The sequence below is a fragment of the Dendrobates tinctorius genome, unplaced genomic scaffold (genome assembly GCF_039654945.1).
Source record: "Dendrobates tinctorius isolate UK_male_01 unplaced genomic scaffold, ASM3965494v1 ptg000032l, whole genome shotgun sequence".
In the NCBI taxonomy this organism is placed as follows: domain Eukaryota; kingdom Metazoa; phylum Chordata; class Amphibia; order Anura; family Dendrobatidae; genus Dendrobates; species Dendrobates tinctorius.
In genome coordinates, this window is record NW_027361700.1 from 13,406,802 (window position 1) to 13,423,546 (window position 16,745).

A 16,745-nucleotide genomic window follows, 5' to 3' on the forward strand; every position below is an offset into this window, starting at 1 on the left:
TGGGTGAATGCGCTGAGGAAAATCTTATCCTACATTTCACCTGCTGTCACCCCCTAATATTTTCCCTGTTTACTTACTAGACCAGAGGAATGCTGCTTACAATACAACTATATACTGTACTTCAGAGAGTATACGACATTACGAGTCCGACCCCTTTCTGACGCCATGCCCGCGCCTCTCTACACTATACAGAGAGGCACCTGCGTCACACATCCTGCACAGACCTCACACTCCGAGCCTCCGCTGAAGTAAATTTCCCGCCCGCTTCTTGCCACGTGACCACGCCCCCTCAAGCTGCGAGTGTAACGGTCCGAGCCTCAGCCTGAGGTACCGCTCCATCCATAGCGTGACATGATGACGCAGAGCTCGGCTCTTCCGCGGGACGTGGTTATCCTTCTCAAAGGTGACTGACCAGGAGGGAGCGGGCTGTCCTGTAATAACTAGTGTTCACTTCTCCGGGCGGTCATGCTATAGAGAGGCAAGGTGTCATTGGGGGAGTGCTGAGGTATTCCAGGTGTCCTCATCGATCTGTTCTCTGTGTATCTAACAATTGTGTCGTAAACTTTACAAAGGGATAGGGAGACATTTTGGAGCAAACTGAAACTGCGAAAGTGGTGGCACCTTACATAAGACTTTAGGTAAATCACATGGTGGCCTAGTCGCTTCCTGATGTTTACCTTGCCTCATATCATATGGCACTTTGTTGTTACCTGAGATTTTGCGCAAAAAAAACTGATTATCAATGTTACCTCCATAGGCTATTAGCAGTGATGTACCACTGTCCCTAGTGATCACAGTGTACCGTACGTGATGCTGGCAGTGCCCACGTGTAGCGTGCCACACTGAAAATATTGCCCAGGAGACTATTCTGAAGTGAGGGGAAAAATAACTTGAGCCAAATAAAGTTTTTAGTTGCCTAATTTTGATGTGTATAACAATGTCGCCGACTGCTAACCACTTTTAGGCTAGAGTCATACTAGAGAGAAATATGGACGAGTGCTGTGCTTTAAAAAAATCGTATAGCACTCGGACCAACGTTAATCTATGGGGCAGCTCTCATCATCCGTTTTTATCTCGCCCGTATTACATGTGTGAGAGAAATCATAGCATGCTGCGATTTCCAACGTATCTCGGCCGAGACTCGCCAGCCAATGCAAGTCTATGGGTGCGAGAAAATAACAGATTACACACGGACTATACGTGTGACTTGCGAGAAATATGCGCCGGTGTCCTTTAGAAAAGCCGGCAATTCAGTGTGCTGTACTGTAAATTTAAAATTAAAAGGTTAAAATACTATAAAAAAGATAAAATGCATGTATACACAGTGTGTATGTACAGTATATATATTTCATAGAGATATAGCAGAATAGGTGAAAATTCATTTGTCGGCATCTGTAAAATCATTACAGAACCCAACAGGATATGAGACATGGTTTATATACAGTAAACCATTGCATATCCGTAAAATTTATATATGTCCCTAACTAATAATGTTAGTAGTGTAGGTGTTAAAGGATTAATTCACGGAAAAAACTTGCGTCGGCTCTAGCGCAATTTTCTCCGCCAGTGACAGAGCAGATATTAATAGCCTAGAGAGGGACCATTGTTTTTGCCCCCCCCCAGGCTAAAAAAAATCTGCCCCAGCTACCCCAGAAAAGGCGCATCTGTAAGATGTGCCAATTCTGGCACTTAACCTCTCTCTTCCCATTGCCCTGTAGCAGGTGGCATATGGGGTGATAAGGGGTTAATAATGGAGCCTGGTTAATAATGGAAGGGTGTCAATAAGACACCTACAGTTGTGGCCAAAAGTATTGACACCCCTGCAATTTTGTCAGATAATACTCAGTTTCTTCCTGAAAATGATTGCAAACACAAATTCTTTGGTATTATTATCTTCATTTAATTTGTCTTAAATGAAAAAACACAAAAGAGAATGAAGCAAAAAGCAAAACATTGATCGTTTCACACAAAACTCCAAAAATGAGCCAGACAAAAGTATTGGCACCCTCAGCTTAATACTTGGTTGCACAACCTTTAACCAAAATAACTGCGACCAACTGGTTCCGGTAACCATCAATGAGTTTCTTACAATGCTCTGCTGGAATTTTAGACCATTCTTCTTTGGCAAACTGCTCCAGGTCCCTGATATTTGAAGGGTGCCTTCTCCAAACTGCCATTTTTAGATCTCTCCACAGGTGTTCTATGGGATTCAGGTCTGGACTCATTGCTAGCCACCTTAGAAGTCTCCAGTGCTTTCTCTCAAACCATTTTCTAGTGCTTTTTGAAGTGTGTTTTGGGTCATTGTCCTGCTGGAAGACCCATGACCTCTGAGGGAGACCCAGCTTTCTCACACGGGGCCCTACATTATGCTGCAAAATTTGTTGGTAATCTTCAGACTTCATAATGCCATGCACACGGTCAAGCAGTCCAGTGCCAGAAGCAGCAAAGCAACCCCAAAACATCAGGGAACCTCCGCCATGTTTGACTGTAGGGACCGTGTTTTTTTTCTTTGAATGCCTCTTTTTTTTCTCCTGTAAACTCTGTGTTGATGCCTTTGCCCAAAAAGCTCTACTTTTGTCTCATCTGACCAGAGAACATTCTTCCAAAACGTTTTAGGCTTTTTCAGGTAAGTTTTGGCCAACTCCAGCCTGGCTTTTTTATGTCTCGGGGTAAGAAGTGGGGTCTTTCTGGGTCTCCTACCATAGAGTCCCTATTCATTCAGATGCCGACGGATAGTATGGGTTGACACTGTTGTACCCTCGGACTGCAGGGCAGCTTGAACTTGTTTGGATGTTAGTCGAGGTTCTTTATCCAACATCCGCACAATCTTGCGTTGAAATCTGTCAATTTTTCTTTTCCATCCACATCTAGGGAGGTTAGCCACAGTGCCATGGGCTTTAAACTTCTTGATGACACTGCGCACGGTAGACACAGGAACATTCAGGTCTTTGGAGATGGACTTGTAGCCTTGAGATTGCTCATGCTTCTTCACAATTTGGTTACTCAAGTCCTCAGACAGTTCTTTGGTCTTCTTTCTTTTCTCCATGCTCAATGTGGTACACACAAGGACACAGGACAGCGGTTGAGTCAACTTTAATCCATGTCAACTGGCTGCAAGTGTGATTGTTATTGCCAACACCTGTTAGGTGCCACAGGTAAGTTACAAGTGCTGTTAATTATACAAATTAGAGAAGCATCACATGATTTTTCGAACAGTGCCAATACTTTTGTCCACCCTCTTTTTTATGTTTGGTGTAGAATTATATCCAATTTGGCTTTAGGACAATTCTTTTTGCGTTTTTTCATTTAAGACAAATTAAATGAAGATAATAATACCAAAGAATTTGTGTTTGCAATCATTTTCAGGAAGAAACTGAGTATTATCTGACAGAATTGCAGGGGTGTCAATACTTTTGGCCACAACTGTATCCATTATTAATCCACTAGTCTGAAAGGGTTAAAAAACACATTAATACTAAAGACTTTTTATTTACTAAATAAACACATTTTTTCCACCTTTATTTAACTCCCAATCTAATCCATTTTTCTCCTGTAAAAAAGCCAAAATAAAATAGCAACAATATCCCATACCTGTCCGCCGTACAGTCAAGTCCCACGTTGTAATCCATCCACCTAGAGCCTCCGGACTACTCCCCCTAATATCCCACATCATCTTGTCAGCCTGGGGTCAGAACCAGAGCGCTGAGTGGCACGGTCCTAACTTCCATATCGGGGATCCCTTTAAGAGAGGCCTGGCATCAGAACCAGAATGCTGAGTGGATTTGCCCTGACTTCCATATCAATGATCCCTTTAATAGAAGCCTGGGATGAGAATCAGAGCGCTGAGGGATTTACCCTAACTTCCATACTGGAGATCCCTTTGAGAGGCCTGAGGTCAGTACCAAAGTGCAGAGTGGATTTTCCCTAACTTCCATACCAATGATCCCTTTAAGAGACCCTGGGGTCAGAACCACAGAGCTGAGTGGAACGGTCTTAACTTCCATACGGGGGATCCCTTTAAGAGAAGCGCTGGATGGATTTGCTCTGACTCCCATACCAATGATCCCTTTAAGAGGAAGATGTATGGGTATATAGGCACGGGAGAGGGGATTCATTTCTGTCATGTGCTCTCTGCTCCTTTCTGGGGGACAGATGATGGCTGGGAGCTTATGTTCCCAGGGATGCTAGATTTCTCCCAACATGTCAGTGTCTGCTGAGGTGTTGTCAAGTGGAAAAACTTGCTCATAGCAACCAATCACAGCTCAGCTTCTTTTGAACAGCTCTGGTGAAATGAAAGATGCTTCGTGGTTGGTTGGTGATGCACACATACATACATACATTTTTATATATAGAGATAAAATTCTATATATATATATATATATATATATATATATATATATATATATATATATATATGTCTCTATACTGTATAATTATATATATTAGAAAACAATATATATATATACAATATAATATTTCATAGAGATATAGCAGAATAGCCGTTAATTCATTTGTCGGCTTTTGTAAAATCATTACAGAAGCCGACAGGATAGGAGACATTGTTTACATATATAAATTTAACTGTTCTGAAATGGTTTACTATATGTCAGTGACTAATAGTGTTAGTCGTATATGTGTGAAATATTTGGGACCTGTAGATATTTAATAAAAAAATTTATTCATGGGGAAAAACTATCGTGGACAATTTTTACAGAAGACCGAGAGTATCGTTTGGATTTAGCAGAAAAATAAAGATGTCAAAACTGTGTGTTCTTTTATTTAATTAAAATACTTTATTCTGGGTGTGTGTGTTTATTCCCTTTACAAACCTCAGGATTAGTAATGGATAGGTGTCTTATTGACACCTCTCCATTACTAACCAGGCTTAATGTCACCTTACAATGCAAAGGTGACATTAACCCCTTATTACCCCCATATGCCACTGCTACAGGGCAGTGGGATGAAGAGGCTAAGTGCCAGAATTGGCGCATCTTTTCGCCTTTTCTGGGGTGGCTGGGGGCAATGCTTTTAGTCAGGGGGGCGCAATAACCATGGTCCCTCTCTAGGCTGTTAATATCTGCCCTCAGTCACTGCTTATCTCTCTCTTGTGCAGAAAATTGCGCAGGAGCCTGCGCCAGTTTTTCCCGTGAGTACATTCTTTAAATACCTACAGGTCCCAAATTTGACACACACATACTGCTAACAGTATTAGTCACTGACATACGGTAAATAAATCTGTTCTGCAATGGTTTACTGTATGTAAACCATGTCTTCTATTCTGTCAGCTTCTGCATTCATTTTACAGAAGCCGACAAATGAATTACCGGCTTTTCTTATATCTATATTTCTGGGCACTATAAATATATCTATGTACTGGTAATTTAATTTTTATAGATATTTAAATAAATATATACACACACCTATTCTATGTGTAATTTATCTTTTCTATGCTAACCTGTCTGTGTTTTTACAGTAGCTGCATATGAATTGCTGGCTTTTCAAAGGACAGTAGTGCGTAGAAATCGCACAGCACTCGCAATATATATATATATATATATATATATATCAAATAATGTGCAAAGCTTTCCCAACCAAGAGTTCAATGGTTACCAACAATAGAATGAAAAAAAAGGAAAACGGCACAAGAAAATGAAAAAAAAAAAAAATAGCCTTTAATAATAATAATAATAAAAAATTTTACTTCTATAGCACCGACATATTCCGTAGCACTTTACATTTCAGAGGGGACATGTAGAGACGATAGACATTACAGCATAACAATAATCACATAGATCATAACAGATACCAAGAAGAATGAGGGCCCTGCTCGCAAGCTTACAATATATGAGGAAAAGGGTAGACATGAAAGGTGGGTGGGTGGTAACAATTGCCCTGAATGTATGGACCAGCCATAATGTTAAGTGTGTATCAGTACAGACACAGAGGGCTAATGGATGCATAAAGCATGTGGGAACATGATGCGGGGAACCTGCTTATGGTAAACCTTTTGGCTGTGCCACACGGGGATTGATTAGGTTAATTTGTTGAGGCGGTAGGCTAGTCTGAATAAATGCGTTTTTAGGGCACGCTTAAAATTGTGGGGATTGGGGACTAATCGTATTGACCTGGAAAGTGCATTCCAAAGAATTGGCACAGCACGTGTATAGTCTTGGAGACGGGAGTGGGAGGTTCTGATTGTTGAGGATGCTAACCTCAGGTCATCAGCAGAACGGAGGGCCTGTGTAGGGTGGTGCTGAGCCATGTAAAGCTTTGTGGGTGAGGGTAATAAGTTTGTACTGGATTCTGGGGTGGATGGGTAGCCAGTGTAATGACTTGCACAAGGTAGAGGCATCGGTATAACGATTGGCGAGGAACATGATCCTGGCTGCAGCATTCAAGACAGATTGGAGGGGGGAGAGTTTGGTAAGAGGGAGACTGATTAGAAGAGAGTTACAATAGTCGAGACGAGAATGAATAAGAGAAACGGTAAGAATTTTTGCAGAGTCAAAAGTAAGAAAATGTCGAATTCTAGAAATGTTTTTGAGGTTCAGATAACAAGAGCGAGCCAGTGATCGGATGTGGGGGGCAAAGGAAAACTTGGTGTCAAGTGTGACCCGAAGACAGCGGGCATGTTGCTGGGGAGTAATAGTGGAACCACACACGGAAATGGCAAGGTCGGGTATAGGTACATTAGCGGGAGGAAACACAAGGAGTTCTGTCTTTGACAGGTTCAGTTTCAGATACAGTGAGGACATGATGTTAGACACAGCGTTTAGACAATCGCTGGTGTTTTCTAGAAAGGCAGGCGTGATGTCAGGAGAAGTGTATAATTGGGTGTCATCAGCATAGAGATGGTACTGGAAACCAAATCTACTTATTGTTTGACCAATAGGGGCAGTGTACAAAGAGAAGAAGTGGGGGCCTAGGACTGATCCTTGAGGAACCCCAACAGTAAGGGGAAGATGAGAGGAGGAGGAATCAGCAAAAGATACAGTAAAGGAGCGGTCAGAGAGCTAGAAGGAGAACCAGGAGAGAATGATGTCCTTGAGGCCAATGGAACTGAGCATAGTGAGGAGGAGCTGATGATCTACAGTGTCGAATGCTGCAGAGAGATCCAAGGGAATTAGCATGGAGTATTGACCATTTGATTTAGCTGTTAGGAGATCATTAGAGACTTTAGAGAGGGCAGTTTCAGAAGAGTGTAAAGAGCGGAAACCGGATTGGAGAGGGTCGAGAAGAGAGTTATCAAAGAGATAGCGGATAAAATGGGAGTGGACCAGGCGTTCCAGGAGTTTAGAGATGAAGGGAAGATTAGAGACAGGGACAGGTCTATAGTTAGCGGCACAGTTTTGGTCGAGGCATGGTTTTTTAAGTAGTGGATGTATGATGGCATGTTTAAATGAGGAGGGACAGATACCAGAAGAGAGAGAGGTTAAATATTTTAGTTAGGTGAGGGGTGACAGCAGGGGAAAGGGACTGGAGGAGATGTGACGGAAATGGGTTACTGGTGCAAGTGGTTGGGCGAGAAGATGCAAGGAGCCTGCTTACTTCTTCTGTGACTGGTTCAAAATCAGAGAGTGAGCTAGATGCAGTTGGGGAGGGAGGACAGTGCATGGTATGAGGTGATTGGGAGATCATTTCCTGTCGGATCTGGTCAATTTTTTTCTTTGAAGTAATTGGCCAGATCGTCAGCTCGAAGCTCCGTGGTTGGGGCCTGTACTCTTGGGTTGAGTAGAGAATGAAAAGTGTCAGAGACGTTTAGGGTTATTGGACAGTGAGGTGATGAGGGTGTTGAAATAGGTTTGTTTTGAGAGGTGAAGGGCAGTGTTGTATGTTCTAAGCATAAACTTATAATGGATGAAATCTTCATGTAGATTGGGTTTTCTCCACAGACGTACGGCGCACCTGGAGCACTGCTGCAGGAAACGTGTCTGCAGGGTGTGCCAGGGTTGTCACCGTCTGCGTTGTGGTTTTCTATTTATAGGAGGTGCAAATTGCCCAGTGGCGTGTCCACTTTTTTTCATTTTTTTTTTGTGCTGTTTTCCATATATATAATTAGTATATGATATCACACCCATTGACTTCTATTGCGGGATGCGATCTGTTTTCTGATTACAATCGCCGCATGCTGCGTCTTTTTTTTTTTTTTTTTTTTTTTTCTCTAGCCTGATCGTGATCTGATCCGAACTGGAAGATAAAAACGCTGATGAGCACACAATCATAGATTAACTTTGGTCCGAATTCAATTTGATTTTTTTTTTTTTTTTTTAATCGGATTGAATTCGTCCGATTTCATCACAAGTGGTCAGGAGCCCTAAGACTGATATAACTACCATATAGTGACTACAGCTCTGGCAAAAATTATGAGACTACTGCACAGTTTTATAAAAATCAGTTTCTCTACATGTCTGACAGCTATTCCATAGCAGTATCAGTTGAATTCCAACCAGAGTACACCTCATTCTACTTAATGTGCTTCTAATTAGGTGATCACCTGAACCAAATATTTTTTTAATGAAGGAAAGTATAAAAACCCCGCTGTGGTGTTCACAATCCTCTTGCAATAGGACAAGCTGGATGGCAAAACAAGTGCTAGTAATATTCCAAAAGTAATAGGAATGAATGAAAAATAACTTTTACACATGCCAAAGGAGTTGAAAAGAAGGGCTCAATTCTGGCTTTACTAGCAGAGTGATACAGTGAGCATCATATTGCCTCCATCCTTAAAATTTCAAACACGGCAGTCCATTACAACAAGACGACCCTTCACTGACCGGGATGACCATCATCTTATTCGAATGTCACTCAGCAACCGCAGGATGACATCAAGTTACCTACAAAAGGAATGGCAAATGGCAGCTGGAGTGAAGTGCACGGCAGGAACAGTTTGTAACAGGCTCCTATATGCAGGATAAGTAAAGAAAGTGTAGTCAGCTTACCCGTCTGCAATGCAATCCCCAAGCCTGCCAGCGCCCAGCACAGACTGTGGTGAGCATCCACATCAATTAGGAACAAGAGGAAAAAAAAAAAAAAAAAATTGATCCAGCTTGAGACGGAGGCGGCTGCAATTTTACAAAGCTTTAAAATTTTTCAGTGGTCTCTTAATTTTTGCCCAAGCTGTATGTGTGTACTGTGCAGAGTCTCACCAGTAACGTCTCAGAGGAAAGTACTGCAGTGCGCAGGCGCTGGGCTTCTCTGACCTTTCCCGGCGCCTGCGCACTGCAGTACTTTGCTCTGCCCTCAACAGGGCAGATCAGTACGCTTGCGCAGGAGTGTTGCACGAAGCAAGCAGGATGATGACATCGCTTGAAGATGGGCGGCGCCGGACCCGGGACCTGCGACACCCTTTGAACCGGACCACCCCCCAGGTGAGTATAATAAAACTTTGTTTTTCTTCTCTTTCAGGTCGGACTGGGGGCTTATCTACAGCATTATAGAATGCTGTAGATAAGCCCCAAAAGGCAGTGGCCGCATCTTATAGCGGCAAAACGAGGTGACGGGTTACCTTTAAAATCTGTGGGTCGGACATACATCTCCCTGAGTACACCCCCTTTCATTTAAAAAAAAAAAAAATGCTCTCAAGGCAGATTTTCATTAAGATCTCTGTCCAGCCCATAGGTCTTGAAGGGAATCTGTCACCTCGTTTTGAGCTATTAAAGGGAATCTTTCACCCCCCTGGGATGTATAGGACTTATTAATATGGGCATAAAGGTAATAGAAATATTAAACTGGTCCCCCAGAATCCTGCGCCTGTGCCCTGAAATCCCTAAAAATACATACCTCATCCCATCCTCTCATGGGAACTGTATTCAGGGGTCTTCTGTGCAGGCGCAGGAGAGTCACTGTGACGTTCCTTGAGTATTTGCAGGGCGTTGTTTTCTGCAGCATGTCACTTGTTTGTGTGAATTGTTAGCGTTTTACCCATTGACTTCAATTGAGTCAGGCAAAATTGCAAGTCTCTAAAAATGTTTGCAGATTTGATGAGTTTTTGTTTGCGTTTTGATGGGCTTTCTATGGTGTTTCCCACGCTGTCATCTGTGTGACAGCCTGGGAAACACCAGCGTGGTGGTTCTGATCTGCGGTAACATTACCGCCGGTTAGAGTGCTGCGAGGTCATGCTGTCAGATTTTGGAAACTAGAACCCCCAAGGAGCTTATTTAGATGTGTGGTGAGCACTTTGAACCCCCAAGTGCTTCACAGAAGTTTATAAACGCAGAGCGATGAAAATAAAAAAAATATTTTTTTTTCCTCAAATTATTTTTTAGCCCGCAATTTTTTATTTTCCCAAGGGTAACAGGATAAATTGGACTCCAAAAGTTGTTCTCCAGTTTGTCCCGAGTACGCTGGTACCCCATATGTGGGGGGGAACCACTGTTTGGGCGCACGGCAGGGCTCAGGAGGGAAGAAGAGTCATTTAGCTCCAATAGTTAGCGGACACCATGTCGTGTTTGGAGAGCCCCTGTGTGCCTAAACTTTGGAGCTCCCCAACAAATTACCCCATTTTGGAAACTAGACCCCCTAAGGAACTTATCTAGATGCATAATGAGCACTTTGAACCCCCAGGTGCTTCACAGAAGTTTATAACGCAGAGCCGTGAAAATAGAAAATAATTTTTTCCTCAAAAATGATTTCTTAGCCCGCAATTTTTTATTTTCACAAGGGTAACAGGAGAAATTGGACCCCAAAAGTTGTCCAATTTGTCCTGAGTATGCTGGTATCCCATATGTGGGGGGGAGACCACTGTTTGGGCACACATCGGGGCTTGGAAGGGAAGTAGTGACGTTTTGAAATGACGACTTGATGGAATGGTCTGCGGGCGTCATGTTATGTTTGCAGAGCCCCTGATGTGCCTAAACAGTGGAAACCCCCCCCACAAGTGACCCCATCATGGAAACTAGACCACCCAAGGAACTTATCTAGATGTGTGGTGAGTGTCATGATCCCAGTGCAGGTTTTGACCTGCACGTCAGGGGTTAATGTCCTGGGCTCAGTGCAGGCTTGACCTGCACGCCGGGGGTTAATTATTGCAGCCTCTCTTTGGCTCAAGGAGGGCTTCTTATAGCCCTGGGAGACTCCAATCCCTGCCAGTTATACTTGTGCCTTTGGCCGAGTGTGGTGACCCCTGTGTGCCTGTGCCTTCTGATTGTCTTCTAGTTTGCTTATATGGTTCTAACCCGGTTCTGTCCCCTGTTGTGAGTTTGTCTCTTGATTCTGTACTGTTTATCTGCTTCTCTGGTTTCTGACTCATTGCCTATGTCCTGACTAGTCTGATTGCCCCTCTTGTACTTTGCTGCTATCTCCGTGTATGACTCATTGCTTACGTTCTGACTACTCTGGAACTGCGCTGCCCTCTCTGTGTATGACCCCCGGTTGTCTGATTTGAGGATCCCTGTAGTAGAATCCTGCACTTATCTCCAGCAGCAGGACGCTAAGCCCCACCCCCTGCAGTCACATGATCGTAGGTCCTTCACTGCTTTCTACCTTCAGTGAAACAGGTCCTGTGAGCCTGGAGCACACATCGTCACCACTGCTGCCCCGCTCCACAGGTATCTTTGGGCACAAGTTTGTAGTCAGGACATGCGCACTGGCTCAGTGAGCAAGTGCAGTGCGGTGTTCCTGACAGTGAGCACTTTGAACCCCCAAGTGCTTCACAGAAGTTTATAACGCAGAGACGTGAAAATAAAAAATCATTTTTTTTCCACAAAGATTTTTTTAGCTCCCAGTTTTTTTATTTTCCCAAGGGTAACAGGAGAAATTAGACCCCCAAAGTTGTTGTGCAATTTTTCCTGAGTACACTGATACCCCATATGTGGGGGTAAACCACTGTTTGGGCACACGTCGGGACTTGGAATGGAAGGAGCACTGTTTGACTTTTTGAACGCAAAATTGGCTGGAATAAATGGTGGCGCCATGTCGCATTTGGAGACCCCGTGATGTGCCTAAACAGTGGAAACCCATCAATTCTAACCCTAACCCCAACACACCCCTCATCCCAACACTAACCACACCCCTAACCCTAATCCCAACTCTAACCCTAACTACAAGCCTAACCCTAATCTTAACCCTATTTCCAACCCTAACCCTATTTCCAACCCTAGTCCTAATTCTAACCCTAATGGAAAAATAAAAATATTTTCTTTATTTTATTATTTGTCCCTTCCTATGGGGGTGATAAAGGGGGGGTTTATTTACTTTTTTTTTTTATTTTGATCACTGTGAGAGTTTATCACTGTGATCAAAATAAATGAATCTGCAGCCGGCAGAATCCAGTGGGCGCACTGCGCATGCGCCTGCCATTTTCCCAGATGGTGGCGCCCATGATCCGGGACGGCGGGACACCGGAACGGCCAGAGGGACATCTGAGGCACCGTGCAGGGTGAGGGGGGGTGATCGGAAGGCGGTGGAGGGGAGGGGGAGCAGATGATGAAGGCGCCCGATCGGCGCCGTCAGTGGGTGGCGGCGGCCGATCGGCGACGTCAGTTGGTGGGGGGGTTGATCGGTGTCTCCAGCCATGCCCGATGCTATTGCAGCATCGGCCATGGCTGGATTGTAATGTTTCACCAAATTTCATTTCACTTTTAACAGCCAATCAGAGCGATCGTAGCCACATGGGGGCTAAGCTACCCCCCCTGAGGTGTACTACAAAGGGTTCTCTCTGTGCGGGTCGGGTGACCTTTCAGTGACCGCGGTCACCCGACGCGCAGGGGGGTTATTCATGACAACACGGGTCGGATTGGCACGACTTTTCATGACGCCTATGTGGCGTCAGAGGTCTGGAAGGGGTTAAATACTTTTTTTTTTTTACTTTTGGTATGCTTCAATAGCCTTCATAGGAGGCTGGAAGCTGCCATAGCGCGATCGCCTCTGTTACATAGAGGTGATGCTCAGATCACCTCTATGCAGCAGAATCACAGGGTGGCGCTCATAGCAATCTGCCATCAACAACCATAGAGGTCTCGAGGAGACTGGGGACGTTGCTGCCCGTATTTCCAGATCGTTTGTCCGGAAGTGGATTTAAATGCCCACTGTCCAAGTTTGACAGCGGCATTTAACTACTTAATAGGCGCAGGCGGATCGCGATTCAGCTCGCGCCTATTGCTGGCACATGTCAGCTGTTTGACAGCGATACGCGGGGGGGTACCCAGGTACTTCCAGCTGCATCACATCTAATGTGGTGTACTTAATGTCCAACTGGGGGTCTGTATGTGGGAGACAGGGCAAAAGCTTAGAACAAGGATGAATTCTCGTCACACAATAAGAGAAAAAAGAATGGATCTACTTGTGGCAAAACATTTTTGTATGCCTGATCACAACACCATGGATATGAAATTACTGGTACTGAAAAGTAGCTTCACATCTCAGAGAGATAGAAGAGTCTGGGAGTACAAGCTCATGATGTCCTTTGACACTCTCAATGCTAGAATAAATGTGTCGCATGGATTTATGTCTTTTTACATCAATTAAGGAATTTGCTCCTAAGACCTTGTGGGGGCATCACAACACATTAGGAGACCCCAATCAGAGGACAATAAAATATCCAGACTCCTTATCTATGAACTGGTCCAATATTTATGTTTCTCCCTCTCCCATAATGATAGTTCTGCTTCACGTCACTTGTCTTATCTATTGCATTTTTTTCTGTGCTGTGTTGTGCATAAATATGTGACTCTTCAGATTTTGTATTAGTCAATGCCTAATGAAGAGACCTGAGTAGTCTTGAAAGCTTGCAATGTGTTACCATCTTTTCAGTTGGCCATTAAAAGGTATCAGCCACTGAGGACTCTCAATTCTGAATATTTTTGAGAATTTCAAATCTCTGACCAAGTCTCTCAGATCAGCTTGACTGAACAGATGTGGATTAGATGTAGAAGGTTCAAAGTCTGGGTCTGCAGCAGTTTCATTTTCCACTGACCTTGTTAGTTCGTCTTCGTCGTCATCCATTGTCCAAACTTTGGGCGGCTTTAGAACACGAAAACTTTCATCGTGTGACACTGGTCTTATGGCTGAAGGAAGGTTAGGATATTCTATTGATTTCTTGTTCTTTGCTGAATATCCTGTTACATTTGTAAGGCAGAAGTAGCAATCTGTTACATGATCTCTCTGCTCTCTCCATATCATTGGGACAGCGAATGACATTGAAGGTCGTGGTCCATTCAGCCATGCTCTAAGTATGTCAGTATTGTCTTTTGATTCCTCCCTTCCCAGGAGATGTGGTATGCTCCGTACACAGTCAGCCGAATGATTCTCTGCGTCTGTGCGGAATTCGCATAGTAAGTGCTTGCATATGTGTAGATCAGCGATTTATGTTACTTCAGGGGAAAATTCAGAATATACTGTTTCAGAAAAAGTTCATGAGTTTTTAAAATTATAGCAGAATATTATAATGTTTCGTATCATTTCTCAAAAACCTTACGTTCAGTCATTTCTGAAATCAGCATGAAAAAATCTATCAGGAACACTCAAAATTGTCCGAGGGACAAAACCTTGGTAGCACAGTGTTATTAAGGTCTCTTACATTGGCCCGCAGGGTAAGCAATATACAGGCCCTGTCCGTATGCGCCCCCCCCATATATGAAGATAGGATTGGACTAAGACCTGACCTAGTATATCTTCCCAAAGTTTCTCAAGTTAGGAGCCAAGAGATTATTTTGCCCTCCTTTTGTAATAGCCCTAGGAATCTAGGAGAGGAAAGATTCCATAGCTTAGATGTGAGGATTAGTGATGAGCGAGCACTAAAATGCTCGGGTCGAGCAAATTGGAATACTCAGGTACTCTGAAAGAACCACGAGCCCAATGTAAGTCTATGGGAGACCCGAGCATTTTTGCTGCGAATCCCCCCTGGGGGTCCTTAAAAGGTCTAAAAATGTCTGAATATGATGGAAACACTGCTCAAATGACATGGGGACATCATGGGTATCACCCCTGGAAGCATTCCTGACTCCTAGTTCACAGCTTTAAACAAGAGTTTCATGCCGTTTTTACCGGTGCACCAAAAAACATACCAAAACAAAACCAAAAAGGATTTTACTGGAAATATGTTAAGGTACATCCTTTCCAGGTTAACCCCTTACCTACAATGGACGTAATATCCGTCCATGTGACCCTGGACCTAATTCCCATGGACGGAATATTACGTCATGCCCTTTAATGCGACATCGCGACTTAAGTCGCGGTGATCGCATTAAAATGCCGACGCCAGCTTACCTCAAGATAGATGGCCTCGGCATCCCTTTCAGTCTCCGCCCTGGCCCACCCCTCTCTGAGCTGTGATTGGCTGTTCAATTCAGAACAGCCAATCACAGCGCTTCTCTTTGTTTCAGCCAATCAGATTGGCTGAAAAAACAGGATCCTACCGATGTACTCGATCCTAGGAGAAAAGCCCCCAAATTGGCGCGATCGCGGATCTAATTGATCGCGCCAATCGCAGCGCACAGAGGCGCAATATCGCCGAGGTGCCCTGCCGATACCGGCCCGGATCGGTGCTGTGATAGCACTGATCATAGGCCGGAGCCTAGGACAGGCCCAGCAGGGCCTGCAGGAAGTGGTTGGTGCGATCGATTAGATCGGCGATCGCGCCAGCCACAGGGCACAGCTGCGGTCACGCTGTGACCGCTCTGTGCCCTGCTGATGACCTGGCCAAGACCTGCCTAGGAATCGGAGCTGTGAGCTCCGATCCTAGGCAGTTACCATGGTCACCAGGCAGAGCAGGGATTGGTGGGATCGATGTAATCATTCGATCCAACCAATGACAGGTCACAGCAGCGATGTGACTGCTCTGTGACCTGCCCTTGACCTGCCTCTGACCTGTCTGCAGGGGTCCTCACTCTAGCTGAGGATTCCTGCAGAGAGGTCGGACGCAGCAAGAGCTCCTGTGCTGGGTATTGTGGTGCCACAGCTTGTAGCATCACAATACCTGCAGAAGAAAGAAAACTACAACTGTAAGTGTTAATTGATCCCTGATCCCCTGCCCAATCTATCTTCACCCCCCCATATATCTTCATCCTCCATCCCCCCTCCACCCCCCCTTTTGCGCCCCCTCCGTGCGCAACCGCCGAGCATTGATCGGTGACGCAGTTCACCGATCAACACTCGTGCTCGTTTTTTTTTCCTTAGCCACCTTCGCGCCACCTCCGCACACACATCCCGTTTTTCATTTTTTTCACTCCCCTTTGTGCCACCTAACTACAAGCTTAACTGATCCCTGCCCAATCCCCCCATCCCCCTTCCCCCTATTTTTACCCCCCTCCACCCCACTTTTGCACCACCTCCGTGCGCAGCCGTCGAGCGATGATCGGTGACGCAGTTCACCGATCAACACTCGTACTCGCTTTTTTTCCTTAGCCCCCTTTGTGCCACCTTCGCACACACATCCCGTTTTTCATTTTTTTTCACCCCCCCTTTGTGCCACCTAACTACAACCCTAACTGATCCCTGCCCAATCTCTCTTCATCCACCCCCAATCCCCCCATCCCCCTTCCCCCTATTTTTACCCCCCTCCACCCCACTTTTGCGCCACCTCCGTGCGCAGCCGCCGAGCGTTGATTGGTGACGCAGTTCACCGATCAACACTTGTGCTAGCTTTTTTCCTTAGCCCCCTTTGCGCCACCTCCGCACACACATCCCGCAGCCGCAAAACTTTGATAAGTGACGCACATCACTTATCAGAGCTTGTGCCTGCCGTTTTAAATTTTTTTTCTCCCCTTTTTGTGCCACCTAACTACAACCCTAACTGTTGATCCCTGTCC

The 16,745-nt window shown here is 44.7% G+C and overlaps 1 protein-coding gene across 4 annotated transcripts in view; it reads left to right on the plus strand.

The window, feature by feature from the left end:
- The first annotated feature begins 212 nt into the window (after positions 1–212).
- Positions 213–16,745, plus strand: part of SKAP1 (src kinase associated phosphoprotein 1) — an 889,984-nt gene continuing 873,451 nt past the window's right edge. For all 4 annotated transcript variants that reach the window (XM_073572419.1, XM_073572420.1, XM_073572421.1 and 1 more), the window contains exon 1: positions 213–403. In XM_073572419.1, the coding sequence (XP_073428520.1) occupies positions 352–403 (52 nt within the window). In that variant the 5' untranslated portion in view covers positions 213–351. The remainder of the gene's footprint in view (positions 404–16,745) is intronic.